Here is a 17,886-nt window from a genome sequence, read left to right as displayed (position 1 = left end):
CCATAGATCAATGTGTCACATGGGAATACTGTGTTTGGATAATTTGCATATAATGGTAAAATGTATTATTTTGCTGATCCTCCTCTAAATGCCTATTATATGAGCAGGTATTTGATACAAATGCCATTTCATATCTCTTAGGAGGGTATTGAGTCTGGGATCCCAACAGCCAGAACCCCAGCAGTTTTAGATGGATCTGACAGTAACTCGACAGTCAGAATTCAATGTTCTGAGTGTTGGAAAGTCCGTAAATTGTCAGAAACTGTCGCAGTTCGTCAGAAAAAGGCTGTGAATTTGACAATTTGCTTCCATTTCCGATAAAACAGATCAGACTTTAAAAAAGATGTATCTGACAGCCATCAATATGGTCATTAACGGCAGCATTAAATGTTGGGATATAGCTGAACAGATTTATTACCCCCCTTAATCTTTATATATGCCATCCCTCTATTACTAGCCGTGCACGTCTATATTTAACACTAGATGACATGCCCATTTAGAGTAAAGAACTTAAATCAGCAGTGATGAAGGGGTGTTATTATCATGCCCTACACTTTAAATGAGATTTTAGAAAATATAGATATTGTTAATGAACCCAACACATATTTTAGCTTTTTTTTTTTACCTAAAATCAAACTATCATTGATGTATTTAGTTTTGCCATAAAAACCCCCTCTTAACAAGTCCCAACCCTTTCTTACTACCTCTCACAGACCAGTTAGAGAAGCCATGTTTTCCCCACTGACAGACTACTCCTATAGTGGCAGCTACAAGTTTCCCCAGCTGTGTGGCTGCGATAATACTTTATCGCTGTACCTTTTTTGTTACTGCATCCACCATCTGGCCTACGCACTGGAGAAAGGATTTGGTACAGTCCTTGGGGGAGCACCTTACACAGATGCAAATATTGGCTTTACACATAGTTTCATTAAATGACTGCAGAAATAGGGTCCTTATTCTGGTTGATTTGCGAGTCCCCCAAACGCCTCCTGCTGCCCGCACGGTTGCCTGATTTAGAATAACCCCCTAAGTCTCTTTATGGATCACTAGAAGTCTACATAAGAGAGACGTTACAAATACAGCTAAAGGTTTCTAGGGCAATCCTTTCTCACCTGCTGACCATCCACCGATTCCTGGCACTGCTCTGTAGATAATGGGATAGGAGAGTCTTCCCCTGAAGAAGAAAACATACCATATCATATGACATAACAATAAAACAAAAGCGTTCTAGCTATTTGTGGGGTACATGAAGCCTGCACAGTTAAAATCTAAATGTATTTGCGCCCCTTACATTGCATCATGGTTTGTTCAAGTAAGTTACTTTGTTGATTTTTTTTAAAATCAGAATCAGGCCCTATGTGCACAAATGTGCTGTCATCAATAGCAACTTGATAAAAATGGAAAAAACAGATACTAAGATATCTGAATAGGGCGCCTGTATTATAACTGCCTTGTCAAGCTGCAACAATAAGAAGGGGTGTCAAAACCTTATAGGTAAAATAATATATAAAACAAAGATAGTTGCGCTACACAGTAAGGTCAGGTTGTGCAATAATTGGCTAAATAGCCTAAAAGTAAACGAAAACTAAAAAAAAAAAAAATATGTGTGAATAGCTGCAATGAGTTGTGCGCATTTATATAGGGTTTTTCATAGTCACCTCATTTCCTTGTGTGTCCCATTCTTTTTGGGCCCAAAAAGGTGTAATTTGTCCCGATGTTGGGTATTGTGTAATGTCCCTCCAAGATACTTCCTCCAATCAGTGTAGGGGGGTGGCATTTCTGGGCTGGGCGGCAGCGCGTCACTGGGGGCGTCGGTGCTCAGCAGCACAGAGCCAGTCCCCGTACTGCCGCCAGCGTCGGTGATCAGCAGCACAGAGCCGGTCCCCATACTGACGCCGGCGTTGGTGCTCGTCAACACAGAGCCAGTAACCATACTGACCCCGGTGCCGGTGCTCTGCTCAGCGGTACTCAATACTGATGCCGGGAGGAGGCAGCACTTGGAGCTGACAGTGCTGCCTTCTCCATACTGTAAACGGGACACGGGTCGCTCGACCCAGGCACCCGTTCACACTGCACTTGACACGGGTCAGAGTCGTGTTCAACCCTGGTCACTACCAGGGTTGGACTCCCGTGTTGCTCAACCCGTGATGGCCCTTTCAGACCGCACCTCGACCCGAGTTGGGGCCGCAAGAACACGGCAATAACACGGGTCTAGAGTGCGGTCTGAAAGCGGTATTAGAGAGGTGGCATGTATGGATCCTGCAATCCGGGACAACACAAGTGGGTTTGACTGCCACTGCAGTTTAAAAGAGGCACTTGGAGACGCAGACAAGGAGAAGTAAGTTGTGGCAGCGATTCTGGTGTACCAATAACCAACGCGTTTCGCTGCTCATGCAGCTTTTTCCAAGGCAACTTGAACCCATGACTTCAGATAATTCATCTTTGCGGAGGAATGCCAACTCCCACACTTTGACTGGAGGAAGTATCTTGGAGGGACATTACACAATACCCAACATTGGGACGAATTACACCTTTTTGGGCCAAAAAACATTGGAACACACAAGGAGATGAGGTGACTGAAAAACCCTATATAAAAATGCACACAACTCATTGCAACTATTCTTTTTATATTAATTATATATAATTGTTTTTTATGTTGTTGTTTATTTTTAGGCTGTTTAGCCAATATTTTTAAAAAGTGTTAAGCAATAAATGTTATTTTTCTTAATTATTGCATAACCTGGATTTACTGTGTAGCGCAACTACCTTTGTTTATATAATAGTAACTTAATGCCGACTTTGGGCCTCATTCAGATTTGGTCACTAATGCAGCCTGGCTAGGTCAGCCTAATGTGGGTTAGTGAAAAAACGGGGGTATACAGATGATCGGTCGACAGGTATAAAAGGTTTTGGGGTTTTACATGATTTATGATTATGAATAGCAACCTGAAGCGAACACAGCGGTAGAGGAGTAAGCCACCTTGCACAAAGTGTGGCAAGAAAAGTAAGCCCAGAAAGGAACACACATCCTATAAGCATGAAAGGCCTAATGTTCCACATTACACAGGTTAAGCAGAAATGGCTGTAATGAGCATCTCACCTGCGATATCTTTATCTTGTGTTTTACAGTTTGCAAATGACACCTGATGTAGTTCATCACCTAGAAGGGCATTATTTTGAAGATCTATTTCTTTTATAAGATCCCTTCCATCTTCATCAGCCCCTTCATCGTTCATGCTCGCTCCACCTATCACTGGATCCTCTTGTGCAAACTCTACATGAGGGTCACTCTTCTGCTCAGCCTGTTCTCCCTGTAGCTCTGGCTGCAAGTTATCCAACTCAATCTGAGCTTGTCTTATTCTCTCCAACTCATCTAGAGACTTCTTCCCTTTTTCTAGCTCATCTTTCACACGATCAAACTCAGTAAGAGATTCCTTCACTCTTTGCAGCTCTTCTCTCAATCTTAACAACTCTTCTTGTCTTTCTTTTGCCTTTTCCAGCTCCTTTTTTATACTTTCAAATTCAACAGTCCCTTCATCCAAATCATTTTTGGCTTGGTGGACATCTTGTTGACTTCCGCTCTCATTTTCCACCTGTCCCTCTTCGGGTCTTTTCAATCTCTCCAGCTCAACTTTCAACTGTTCTTGTATCGCTTTCTCTTGCTCTAGCTCAGCTTTCACATTCTTCAATTCCTCCTGAGTTTTATTCTCAGTTTCCAATTCTGATCTCAACCTTTCTATCTCTGCCTGGGCTCCTTTTTCCAACTGTGCTCGGACTTCCTCCAAATCTTGCTTTGCTCTTACGTCCAACGTCCTTGCTTCTTCTATCTGCTTCTTAGAGTCTCTCTCTCTTTCCAGCTCATTTCTAAGCAGCTCCAGGTCATCCTGAGATTGTTTATATATTTCTAGTTCTGCTTTCAGGTTCTCTAACTCCTTGTTGGCCTGTTTCTCTTTATTGAGTTCTTCTTGTAACCGATGGCACACAATATCCTTCTCGTTCAGGGATTCTTTGTACAATTCTTTGACTTGAGAACTTTCTTTCTGTTCAGCAACTAGAGATTCTCTCAGAGACAGCAGTTCCTGCTCCATTTCCCGAAACTGCTCAGACAGAACCTAAAAATAATATAGAGAGATGGAGCCTCTATGTTTAAAATGGAGTAACATACTGCATAACAATGAAAACATATTCAAAGGTTGAAATAAAAGATGGAATTTCATGTTTGCAAATGGTTGCTGCTAAATACTCTCAGGTAAGCACCTACACCGGTTGAATAAAGGTCAAAATATAGTGGCTATAGCGCTACCCTTGTAGGGTTGAATTCAACACATGAACAAATTTCCATGTAGTCATCACTGAACCTACCAACAAGTATTAAAAGGTCCTATGCAGTACAGTAGGCCAGGAGCAATCAAACAATGTCTTTGAAGTATTTAGATAACATAATGATGCAGATTAAGGGGGTATTCAATGTAGGGTCACGACTGTCGGGCTGGCCCGCCAGCTGTGACCCTGTCCTGTTCTCTGTCTGCTCGACTGAGATTTTGCAGGCGGGATTCAAAAATGTATGTGCCAAGGGGAAAAATAATGCCAGTGCCACTACTTGCCTGCTTCTGAAGTTCAGCGCTCTGTAACTCCTGCTCCAACATCTCCAGCACCTGATTACGAGAGCTCAGGCCTTCACTCTGCTCCTCCAGCTTTCTCTGCAGTTGACGGATCTAATGAAGACAATACGACAGATCAATCAATAACTTTATTAAACCCTTTGAGTCCTAACATCTGTGAGAGATGTTCAAAATATCCGCTAAAAATACCTGCGTAGCTCACATTTGTTATATAAATTCAAATAAAAATGTGGAATTTTTTTTTACCCATTTAAAAAAAGGTAAAAATGACAGGTCATTATGATGAAAAAAAAATGTTTGCTTGGCAATTTTCACTCCTATTTTTTTTTTTTTATTATTATTATTTCACTCCTATTTTAATCAATTCACTTGGCACTGAAAGGATTAACAGCATAGCACAGATATTTAAAAAAAACACACAAAAAGGTTTCATTTAGAGTATCATTCAAATGGTAGATATTTAATTGCTAACAAAGCGCCACTTGTAACCTGTTCATCACTCTGCTGTTCCTGGAATGTTGCTTTTAGGAGCAGAAAATTATTGTTGCAAAAAAATCTGGATCCTTATTTTTATTACTTTAGGATGGTGTATTACACACAAAGCCCTACACAATGGAAAATGTGCTGTGCTATGTGCTATCTTTGTGACTGCAGGCAGGAATTATAATGCAACACCAATCTGTACGAATTTTCAAAGCATCGAAGTACATGGGCCAGATGTAATGACACCTGATTTAATAAAAAATAAAATAAAAAAGACGACAAAACCATGCCTTGTAAATAATTGCCCCTTTAAAAAAAATGTAATGAGTTCAGCCAGGATGTCACACAGCAGCCAAACTCAGGCGTCATTACATCCCGCCCCATATTAAGAAGTATTTGTATTATATTGCAACCATTCTTACATCAAGTTCCAGTTTCTCCTGATGTTTCCTAGCAGCATCGCCACTTTCTTGGAGAGATCTTGTGAGTTCATTAACACTTTCTTGACTCTCATGAAGTTTCACAGTCAGGGTGGCAATAGTTTCTTGACCCTGAGAGAGTTGGTTTGTGAGTACACTGATGTTCGTGTGACTGTCATGGAGTTGTCTTGTGAGCTCATTAATGTTATCCTGAAGTATAGAAGTAGTCTCCACATTGCTCTGTATACTCTGCGGGATTTCTCTGGGCCCCTCATTGCATGTATCGCCAGCTAGGTCTTGGCTAACCTGCATGGAAAAAAAAATGAAGACTTGAGCAATGACCAAACAATAATGCAGTCTGCACCATACCATGCAATAATGGACAATTATTATTAACATTAAATAATATGGTTTCACAATATTCAGCAATACAGTGTGGAAATATAGCATATAGCACAAATCCGTAAACTGCAAAAAAGAGGCAGAGTAAAGATGCACTAAAGTAATTAGCATGTAATTAAGCATACCAATGAAACGCATGAAAGATAACGTAACAAGGGTCAAGAAAAAAACAGGTAAGAGCCATGAAGCATGGGGGGGGGGGGATAAAGTTACAACAGACAACCGATGCTATGTTGCAGTAAGTGTGTCCACAAAAAGAACATAACCCATTGTAACAATCAGATTAAAATCAATATGATTATAAGACATGCGGTAGGAGAACTTAAAGATGGCATGCAAATTCATCTTTCAACTGCATTAACAGGCCCCAAAAAAGCCAGTGGTGACCCAGCCACACTACTCAGAGCTGCAGGATTTTGTCCTGGTGGCCAACAACATACTGTAGGACCAGACCAACTATCGGCGGAACTACTATCAGTGCAGCCGATGCATTGCACCAGGGTCCACAGCCAAAGCCGTGGACATTACATTTAAATTCCAGCCGAGATTCTTAAGTAATGGGATTACAGAGGCTGGGGATGAGAGGCAGCGGACAAGCACTCAACACAGGACCCAGATTATAAACAGAGCAGATGGGGATGGATTTACTCATATACCTGGGGGCTCCATTCTCTGCACTCTCCCCACCCAGGCTGCTGCATGCTGAACTGCCTGTGACAGAAGCTCCAACACTATAAAGATGGTGGCTGAGGGCTGAATACATTGGGGTACTCACTGGTAAATTACTGGTTCCTTGCACTTCACAGTGTATTTGTGTATGCCGCTGTGTGTGCACGCTAGTTTGCCCTCCCCTGCCCATTGCAATGACAGCCAGCACCCTGGCAGTGCAAGAGTCACCTAGCTGCCCAGAGACCTACATCCCTTGCTTCATTTCCCCAATGTACCCCCCCCCCCAAAAAAAAATGCTGCTTGTCATTTGTTTCTGTATCAATGTTACTTTATGCAAGGCCATAGTGAGGATGTGCCAATCCTTTTGGTGGGGGGCCCTACTTAGTTGCACTGTGGCTTCCACAAGGTTTAATCTGAACTGGTCAGCAGCCAGTCCCTGGTTTACAGCCCCTCCTTCCATTTGATCAATCTAAAGAATGACTTCATGGAAATCTGCACAAAATATTACAAGAGTACCCTGTGGGCAGCAGTCCTAAGGAGGAATCTCACGCCATGGCTTACTAGACAATGTGAGCCGCAAATACGAGGAGTCGGATGGTAATTATTAACTGCCCTGAATCAGTCATAATATCTCCAGGTCTATATAGGAATGGACAGTATCAGTGCAGCATTTTAAATGATCAGTGTGGTGTACTCCGATACCATCTAGTAAACACAATGGATTTAGGTTTTTATTTGCTCTTAAAATATTGGTCTAGTAAATGTTATACAGTCAAATATGTGTGTGTTAAATAGCTTACCAAGGTACCTGCATCAGCGCCGCCATTCCGTCCTCTCCACGGAGTCCGAAACCTCCTTCCGGCTCAGCTGTCCGGAAGTGATGCGGCGCCCTCTCAGAGGACGTCATGTGGCCGCTTCAGCAGTCTGCCTGTCACCTATGTCTGCCAGCAGGACTGGACTGGCCATCTGGTCGACTTGAGCAGCAGCATGCTGCTGTAGAGGGGGCATGTGAGTGAGATACTGGGTGCATTTGGGGCACACAGGGGGTCATGTGGGGGAAGAGACTGTTGTGAAGTGAGCACAGCCATGAGCACTCATTGCTAAAACGTGCTAACCGCTGTTTGTCTTTAGTATGGGAAGGTGCAAGGTGGGTTGCCGGGGGCCTAAAGCATATATTTGCACCTGGGCCTACGATTCTCTAATTCCGTAGGACTGTGGTGAGTGACCATCCTAAAGCAGAGAAACCAGAAGCTATCACCAGGATCAGTAGAATAAGGTAACTGATGATTGATGAGAACACAGGACACATAGGCAGCAATTCAATTGTTTGAGAACATTAGCTCCTACCTTTGTTTTGAGTGACCAGTCACTTATTGTGGATTTCTGCATGCTAACTACTGAGGTGTAAGCAGAAAGCCACAAAAAGTAGGCTTGGGGCTGTATGTGAGTGCAGTGCCTGCAAAGAAGCTCTGCATGGTGCAACCAGAAGGGCTTTTTAATGCAAAAGAAGGCTAAATGTATGTGGACACATCTGTAGCTCCCAGAATCTTTGAAGATAATTCTCTCAAATGTCCCTATAGAACTTATTATTAAAATGATTCATTTTGTCAGAATAAGCTGGAAATCTATAATTGGCAGTCATTTACCTGATTAGCCACTGTTCTCTTCAGTTCCTCAATCTGTTTGTTTAACGTTGTCACCTTAGCCTTTGCTTGAAGTTTCAATTTGGTAAATTTTGCATCTGAAGCTTCTCTTTCCGCCTGAGACACAGAGACAAATTGTAACATAACCAATAGTAATTTAAGACACTAGTCTACATAGCCTGGGCTCTGTCCTTATTTGTATTATTATTATTATAAATAAACATTCACAAAGCACTAGAATATTCCACATCACTTTACAACTGGAAAAACACAGCAATAATGACATGTTGTTATAACATGAAGAGAAAAATATCAGTTCTAGTCATGATGTTAGTCGACAAGCATAATGGTCCACCAAGGGTGTAGTGGGTCACACAATAATGTGAAGAGAAAAAGAATAAAAATACAGTTTTGTGTGACCAGAGCACTGGTGTAGTAATAAAATAAACCATATCAGGTATGTAAGGAAGGAAGGAGGCTTGGTCATGTTATAAGCATGTCTACATAGGTGTGATTTTACGGAACACTTAAAAGTTTGTAGATATGGGAGGAGTTTTGTTGTACAAGGGATGGATCCAACATTGTAGTTGCAGCATGGTGGGGATACTCTGAGACAAGTGAACATGTGCCATATATACTCGAGTATAAGCCTACTTTTTCAGAAAAAATTTTATGCTGAAAAGGCCCCCCTCGGCCTATACTCGAGTGAGGGTCCCACTTGAGTCAATAAGTTTTACCAGGTTTTTTTGTTGTAAAATTAGGTGCCTCGGCTTATATTCAGGTCGACTTATACTCGAGTATATACGGTATGTTAGGGCAGTTCTGGAACTACCTTTGAATGTTAGTAAAAGTATTTCACACTGAATTCTGTAAATCACAGGCAACCAGTGTAACAAACAGAGTAATAAGGCAAACAACTGCATTCACAATGCATTGTAAAAGTGAAAGTCTAGTATGGGTAAGACTAGTTAGAGTGGGAATTATTAGTGTAAGAAGTAAAGCTTTTTCAATGACTTGTGCAAGATGTATGTTCTGAAGAGGTATCATAGATGGACATAACAAGGTATAGAGACAAATTGGATGTAGAGTCCCAGTTCTGACAGAAGTATGACTCCTGGGTAACAAGCTTGAGAGTTTGGTGTTCATTGTCATGTTGAAAACAAACAGAGTAATCAGCCCTATAGAATTAGATGTCATCTAATAATGACCCACCTTAGTCATTGCAGTCTCTGTGGAGAGCTGGGAAGGAAAGCCTAATGGATAGTCTAATCGGTGTGTGAGAAAATAAGGTTGGGGGGCACGGAGAAACAGGACAATTATCAAATAGAGAAATTGGGTCAGAACTTTTACCTCTGTACCAGTGGAGAGGGAGAGATTGCAATTGTTAGAAAAGATACAGAGGACACCGAATGACTTACATGTGAGGGGATGGGGTAGAGAAGAGAGGTTGTAAAATAAGAGAGTAGGGACTTTACCTTCATCTGTAATGTCATATTTGTCAGAGAACGTTAGAACGAAATTGAGCAGTGTGATACTCAGGAAAAAAATGGTACAACTTTGTCAGATATTGCTAATCTCGTCCTTCAAATAGAAGGCATGATCTTAAGCAACAATTATAGTTCAAGGACTTGTGTAGGAAGCTTCAGCAGAGATTTAAATGTGTTCACTAGAACAGTTATCTGGATGAGTTTTTAAAAAAAAAAAATTGTACTTTTTCATGAATTACTATACATGTGGATCATGCTTGTGAATGGTAAATTATGCAGCGCACATTAGTAGTGGAACAAGGTACTTGGACCAAAGCAATACAAGGGGGTCCACGTCTTCAGGTGTCAACACAAAAAACGTTGGCCTTTTTCTGTATCGACTTTGTGCATGTCAACCTTATGATCTATGCCAGAGAACTTTGGGTTTAAAAGCTTAAGTAGAGATAACAGATTGAAAGAAAAGAAAGAAAACAACAGTGCTATACACACTATTCAACATATATGCAGCTTATACTGCACTTTAAAGTGTACACTTTGTATACACGTAGCAGAAGTAGCCATTTTGAATTCATGAATAATACTATGGGCAGTATTCAATGAGAAAAATTCTCCGTGTTTTATGGCGAGTTTGTGCTTTTCTCGCCTTGGAAGGAGAGTTTTGCTCTCAAAAAGCGAGCAACCCTATTCAACGTGCACTTCTCGACGCCTTTCTAAGTGATTTTCGTCTTGTCTCTCTGTGTAGCAATTCTCCATCTTTTCATGGAGAAGTGGAATATGAACTTTTACAATAAAAGGTTTTTTGTTTTAATTTTGGTGTCAAAAAAATCAGGAATTTTAATCTGTGAAAGGGCATGCTATCTTTATTCATGTGCTTATAGCACATGAATATATATTTAATAAAAAAATAATAAAAAAATAATATATATATATATATATGGAATGAGAAGGGGTTGTGACCCTTTCCTGCGCTTGTAGGTGAGCAGCACTACTCTAAGACCCCGCCGCTAATGGGAGTCTGATGTAAAGGATGAAAAAGAGAAGGTGTAGAGGTGCGCTCTGAAAGTGGTTTCACCAGTCCACAAATTGTAAAAGTAAATACAAAATATTTATTTAACACAATAAAATAATTTAAAATACATTTGTTTGTAATCGTTTTACAGAAATTTTCGGTGGATCATTGTAGTCCAATACAAGATTTCGACCATAGGTGCAGATTGATCATAAGAGAAACCCTACGCGTTTCGTCCCCTAGGGACTTCTTCAGGGGTAGTTTACCAAGATCAATGGACTTTTTACACCTTGATTAGGTACAGATATATTGGGAACACACTCTTGGGTGTGTGCTTGGGGTAGTGTGGTCACCGCTGTTGCTCTAACAACCCCGTGATGCTCCACTTAATGTATAGTGTAACGATTTCAAAACAGGGGGCGCAATATAACACCTCTCCAACTGATGCCTTTTTCAGCTCTGCAATCGGTTCCGAATCAATGTGAAGATGTCACGGTCAGCGTGGGGAGATATATATATATATTTTTTTACACAGAGCAGCCAGCAGGTGGGCCGGGAGCCGAGCCGCTCATTAGATATTCATATTTCATATATTCACTGCACCCGATCATTACATATGCACGATCGGGTGCAGTGAATACCCGGCCCCCTGTTGGCTCTCCGGGGGGGCAGCCTGTGCTGCCTGGCTCCCGGGGAGCCCACCTCCCCCCCACATACGTTCTGGGGCAGGCAGGGAGACTTCCATCTCGCTGCCTGCCACCGTCCTCAGGCTCCCTGCGGCGTCACCTCATACGCCGTTTTGGCTGATACTTGCCGCGAGGGGTGGCGAGTATCAGTCACATTGAATACTATCTAAAGTGCCGTGGCGGAGACTCTCCATGCACGGAGAATATTTTCATTGAATACGGCCCTATGCCTCATTTTGTGTTCATCTAAATAGAGGTCGAAGTTTTGTGAATTGTAACCCCATTTGTCTCTTTTTAAAATACGTATCACTAGAAGCATTATGCTTCACATTTTTGGGGAAGAAGAATGTCTGTTGGGATAGAAAAAGAAAGTTAATTGTTTTTATAGGTTTTAGTTAATTTCAGGAAGGCTACTCTAAATTATGACAACGAATATTGTCTGCATAAAAGTCTTCAAACCCCAAGCACTTTTTATATATTGAAAACCTATAACAATACAATCACTTGTTAAATCAGCAGACTTCAAAACACAAACAAAGAAAACCAAGTTCTCCAGGATGTGCAAACACTGTTAAAAGGATCTGGCCAAACAAAGGAAAGAAAACAATGGGCCTGATTCTGGTTCACTCGCAAAAGCAAACTCCTTTACTGTTAAAGGTTACATCTGCCCCACCTGCAGTGCACATGGTTTTGTCCATTAAAGGAGTTTGCTTTTGCGAGTGAACCAGAATCAGGTCCAAGGGACAATACATCTAAATAAAGCTACAATCAACATGGCAACATATATGTAGAAATCTTTATAATTTGTGAGGTTCTGAGTGCAAATACAATATGTAACACACTTTATAAATTAAAAGTAGTTAGTGACTTTGTCAAGAATCTGCTGTACTCAATTATTTGAAAAATCATATTTGCATGATTCTTCCCATGTTTAAACTTCTTTCTGGTATTGGGAAACTAAATACCTACGTTTTATTCAATCATTAACATGGCTATAGGGACCAAGCTTCTGAAAATAAAGGAACACATCTAATCTATGTCCCATTACCATATACCACCAGGGTACACACAAAATAAATATACTGTGGCCAGCCTAAATTCCTGGATGCATACATTTTGGACTATATTAAATAAGACAAGGCATATGAGATCAGCTTTACATTTGTGTGTTTTTAATTCACCTCACGTTTCTGTCTCTCCCTTATATAGATTTAACCTCTAATATATGTGTCAGTACGGAGCACCAACAGGTCCCGCTGTACATGCTCCTTACCTAGGCATAATATTATTGGATGCATTAGACTTCCCCTTCCCCCTTCACAACTCCCTCAGACTACTTGATCATAGGATAGCTGAAGTTGCCAGCAGAAGTGGCAGGCAGCTCTGCATAGACATCATGCTTGCTCAGGATCGGTCTCTTACATTAAGGCCGGATATGGCTGGCTCAATACCTGAAGCATCCAGGCAGCCAACAATTAGGCATGTAGCCACGCCTTCTTCAACCAAACCGCCACTTCCTCCCAACACTTGCTCCAGAGGGTTCTACATATAAAATAACAGTGTCTCCGACAGGTGAGGTTGGGGGTGGCAGCCTTCCCTAGAAGGTGGTACCCTTGGCACATACCTAGTGGGAAATCCACCACTGCACCTTATAGAATGAACCAACTAGGTGTAACTTATATAGACAAGAGAAACAAAGAAAACTGAATGCATAAAAAAAAAAAGTACTAAAATAACTCAGGTTTTGTGTAGATTAAAAACGCCCTTGAAGACAAATTTACTAAACAGTCCATGAGCTGTACAAGTGCACCTTAAACTGTGTTTCCCTTTGCTGAAGCTCTGTGTCTTTCTGAGAGATCTCTGCATCCTTGTGCTGGATCAGCTCCTTCAGCTGTATCACCAATCGCTCATAATGAGCCAATGTTTCCATCTGGTCATCCGATATTGCCTCCACTGTCCTAGATTCTGGCACAGGGTCCTGAACACACACAAAAAAAATAATTAACTGTTCAGTGGCATCCACGAGTGTCTGTGCCCAATTCGACATATCAGGATGCCTGGAGATTCAGATTACTTCATTTTTAAATATGAAAACATGCTCCTAAAAATATTTATAACATTATGTTTTTCAGATAATATGTTGGAATTGAAGATTTCATTTTGTAACAAGGTGACTGAAACAGTAAAATAACAGACCTGGCCCAAAAGTGGGAAATCACAAGCAGGAACCATAAAGATAAGTGTACTTTCTGTATGTGAATTATACAGACACCTTTACAGCACTGTGCTGAAAAGGTGCACTAAGGAGGAGTGCAAACACTTCCTTATGGAAGTATGCTGAACAGCCTAGTAACATTGCACGAGTATATAAATATATCACACACATATAATAAAAAGGCACTCTGAAGTCTAAATAGTCAATGATGCCTTGGTGCATTACTGCAACAAACCCTCCAGAAACACATACTGGTCATTGGAAAAGCCAAGAGAAGAAGCTGCAGAGTTCCAAAAATTGATTTCACAAAAATTATGTGTATTTTTCTAAGTTTCTAGACTGTGTCTGGAGATATATGTATATGCACAACACATGCACACTATTCTACATTTTGGACTATGCTAAATTAAGATTGAAATATAGTCGGTCCTGTGATGATCCTTTATCCAAATATCCCTTATCCAAATTATTTTAAAATCATAGTTTCCAGAATGTATTTTTTTATTGATGTTGTGTAAATATGAACAAGAAAGTGATCGCTTAGCATTCAAATCAGTGTCTGAGATTGTACACAAGCTTTGATTTAGGTTTTGAAACCTTGCTTCATGTGCAAATAAAATATATATTGCACTCTCCTCCATGTTATAGCAATAATTTCACATTCTATATTCTGCAGTCTTTATTTATACATGAATTGGTGCTGAAGACTCTCCTTTTCCATTCTCTGTTGATGGGCAAATGGTCAAAAGCAGTTCCTTACTCTATGTCAAATGCATTTGCTTTCATCACTATTGTGTATCTTTATTCAAAGATTCCTGAAACCTCCTACTTTGATGTAAATGCCCCCTACCACACGGGTGATTGATGCTTCGATAGTGGGGATCCTGACAGTCAGTATCCAGACATCGGGATTCCGACTGCCGGTGCTCCGACAGGGGGAATCCCAACTCACAGAAGCTGTTTTCCCTTGTGGGGGTCCACGACCCCCATAGAGGGAGAATAGATCCAGTGGCGAGTGTAGCGAGCCACTGGGCCCACAGCCTGGCGAGCACAGCAAGCCAGCAAGAGGCTTCTTTGCACTCACCCCCTGTCAGGATACTGACTGTCGGGATCCCTACTGTAGGAGCCCCATACCACACCCCACACATTCAACCAGAACAAATTGCTTTATGTTACTATTTTAATCACTCTGGGTAACATTGGTTCATTCCACGGGTAATAGCAAGGGGCTAGTGCACCCTCCTAATGACAATTCAAAGTGTGAAACGTCACAAATCTTACATGTGATAGAATATAAAGCATAATTATTTCAGACTGTTTATCTGAATTGATTTAGAGGCATATACCCCCAAACAAGAGTTCTTTTCTCCTGGCACAGTATGTGTTCATATGCAGTTCAAACTACATGATTTTTGACAGTTTACTTACAGATTCCACTGTGCTTTCAGATCCTTCTCCATCTCCAGAAAGCTCATGAAGGACTGTATTAGCGAGATCAGAGAAACGGCTGAACATTCCGAGCAGGATCCAGACTGAAAGACAATGAGTAGAATTCTTATTGATGTGCTTTCAGACAAAGTGTTTTTTGTTTTTTTAAATAATTGAATTTACCACATAACACTAATTAAACACCAGCTTCTAGTCGGTTTGAATTTGTGGAAGGTCATAACAGTTTGGACAAGGTGCAACCCAAGTATAGGGCCAGAAGGGACACTATTATACAGTATCTATTTTCTTAATTACTAGTAAACTAGAGTTGTAGGACAGATCTCATGTGTACAGCAAAGCAATGAGCACAATAACATTTGTTGAAATGACATCCAACATAGAAAAAGCCAGATATATGGTGGGATGTAATGAAGTTCAAGTTCGGCAGCCGCGCAGAATGCCCCATGCCAAGTATGTCGGACATCCTGCATGGCCACTGATTTCTGTTTTCATTTCATCCCGCCCATGACATCTGATTAGACATTTATTTATTAACAGTTTCCTATATAGCGCACACATATTCCGCAGCGCTGTACAGGGAATATTTGAACATTCACATCAGTCCCTGCCCCAGTGGAGCTTACAGTCTATATTCCCTACCACATGTACACGCACACACAGACATTCTAGGGTTAGTTTTGTTGGGAGCAAAATTAACCTACCTGTATATTTTTGTATTGTGGGAGGAAACCGGAGTGCCCGGAGGAAACCCACGCAAGTACGGTGAGAATATACAAACTCCGCACATGTTCCATGATTAATGGTTGAGAACACACAGAAAGGTGCAATGTCTACAGTAATGAAAATCACATGGAGTAATTATCAAGTTCTGGGTTAACTGGAAGAAACCGGGATAGCAACATTATGCTAGTAGGTAATGGGTTGACAGCACTATATCTATCAGAGTGAGGGCAGCACCAGGTATCGGGGCACACATGTAGTAGGATGGGCAGTGTCATGAAATTGGCTAACAGAGCTAAGGAAATAGAGAGGATTATGGGGAGGGAGGAACATATCATGGAGTAAAGAAAGGAATGGGCAGTGTCAGAGCCTGCTCTGAGGTAGTTACGGTAACAGGGTAGGCATTGCCATATTTACGTGTTATGGAGGTGAAATGGAAGCGCTACAGCGTCCTGGGGTAATGAAGGCAACACGGGTGAGAAACCATCATTGACAAGTATTCATTTTGGTTAAGCACGATATTCCAGCAGTTGGGCTCACGACAGAAAACCAACAGCATAATCTAGCCACATCCGGGTAAGTATTTAAAACCTACCATTAATCCACACCCACTCATCCTACAGACTAATGGTTCCCTCCCACAGCGTAATGATAACCTCCCCCACAACCTAAGCCCTCTACTGACTAGTGGGATCTGTCGGAACTCTGTCCATTGGAATCTCTTTGCAAGTTTAATGACTGTCGGGATCCCAACTGCCAAGACTTTGACTGCTTCCCATTCATGGAGCATCACAATACAAATCATCTAAAGAGAAACCTGGTAATGTATGACGATAGATAATTGGTAATAAATGCTAGACAATGGACATATTTGGGTCATTTAATTGTTTTCGCTGCGCAATCTCCTGTCTAACGTGACAGGAAATTGTGGAGTGAAATTATTTGATCTAATTAGTGCCAGGTTCATCCGCGTAAAGAAGCTAAACACTACTAAACTAACTGGCGCAACAGGAAAAGTCCAGTTTGAGTGCCTAAAAAGGGAGCTTTTTAGCTTAATTTTACTAAAAAGGGCATTGAAGAGAACAGTGATATCACCACAACCTTTTGCAAAAGTAAGGGTGGCAGTGCCATGATGTTTTGATGTGGGCGAGGTAACAGGAGTGGCAGTGCATGTTTTGGGTTTGGTGGGGAGTTTGTGGTAACAGTATGGCAGTGGCGTTTTCGGTTTGGTTAGTAGAAGTGACAGTAGTGGCACTGCTATAGATTTGGTTAAGTGGAGTGGCAATGCCATTATGTTTTGGCGAGTAAGGGAAACAAGTCAGTGCTTAACTTCCAGTAATAGATACAAAAAAGATATACTGTATACTGTCATGGTTGTGCCATGTATGGTTAGAGGCTCCTGACTATAACCTCCAGGGTGAGAATGGATAACACCACCTCAGAGCTCAGCATTAATCACATCTAATCATATGTGACAGCCACATTCCCATCTTTACCTTCCTCCGGACAACAGAACGCGTCGCCGTCTCCGTCCGCCTTTATATATTACAGGTAATAACAATAATATCACTCCAGCCTTGATCGGTGTCTCTCCGTGCCTCTTCTTGTTTACTGCTCCGCCTCCAGCCACATCAGCAGCAGCAGAGTACTTCCGGACTAACACAGAACCCGTCCTGTCCTTGCACAGTTTCCACCAATCAGCGACGCCGTCCACAGACAAGTGGACGAAGCATGTGATAGCAGGCCGCCAGTCGAAACGGCAGACTGAGAGGCCCGCCCCGTTGTCACATGCGCCTCCAATCAGAGGACACGGACGTCGCTAATACAGTGACATTCCAACAGCACAGTAAGAAAAAGAGAACCAATCATATGTTAGGATGAGTATGTGCCAATAACGTACAGGGGTGTGTTTTATATATAAATCCAATGACATCCCAGATTAGGAAGGATGCGTGCAGTTATTCCCATATAAACTTTAAAGAGGTAGGCAAGGACAGGTCTGTTGGTATTTAATGGTAGATGCTCTGAGATGGACAATGCATGTAAGAACGCTGCAGCACAGAGATAGAACGCTGCAGGTCC

At 41.5% G+C, this 17,886-nt stretch overlaps 1 protein-coding gene across 1 annotated transcript in view; it reads right to left on the bottom strand.

Annotated features, from left to right (window-relative positions):
- The window catches only part of GOLGB1 (golgin B1), a 38,536-nt gene extending 21,059 nt beyond the window's left edge, over positions 1-17,477 (bottom strand). The window contains exons 1-8 of the mRNA XM_083183183.1: positions 17,301-17,477; positions 15,064-15,167; positions 13,231-13,398; positions 8,242-8,355; positions 5,528-5,830; positions 4,605-4,715; positions 3,101-4,112; positions 1,113-1,174 (exon numbers count right to left, since the gene is read on the bottom strand). Of these exons, the coding sequence (XP_083039309.1) occupies positions 1,113-1,174; positions 3,101-4,112; positions 4,605-4,715; positions 5,528-5,830; positions 8,242-8,355; positions 13,231-13,398; positions 15,064-15,150 (1,857 nt within the window). The 5' untranslated portion in view covers positions 15,151-15,167; positions 17,301-17,477. The remainder of the gene's footprint in view (positions 1-1,112; positions 1,175-3,100; positions 4,113-4,604; positions 4,716-5,527; positions 5,831-8,241; positions 8,356-13,230; positions 13,399-15,063; positions 15,168-17,300) is intronic.
- Between the last annotated feature and the right edge of the window lie 409 nt (positions 17,478-17,886).

Source organism: Crinia signifera, chromosome 4, assembly GCF_055691185.1.
Source record: "Crinia signifera chromosome 4, ASM5569118v1, whole genome shotgun sequence".
Taxonomy (NCBI): domain Eukaryota; kingdom Metazoa; phylum Chordata; class Amphibia; order Anura; family Myobatrachidae; genus Crinia; species Crinia signifera.
Note: the sequence above shows the minus strand (reverse complement) of the source record. Positions and strands in the feature narration are given on the sequence as shown.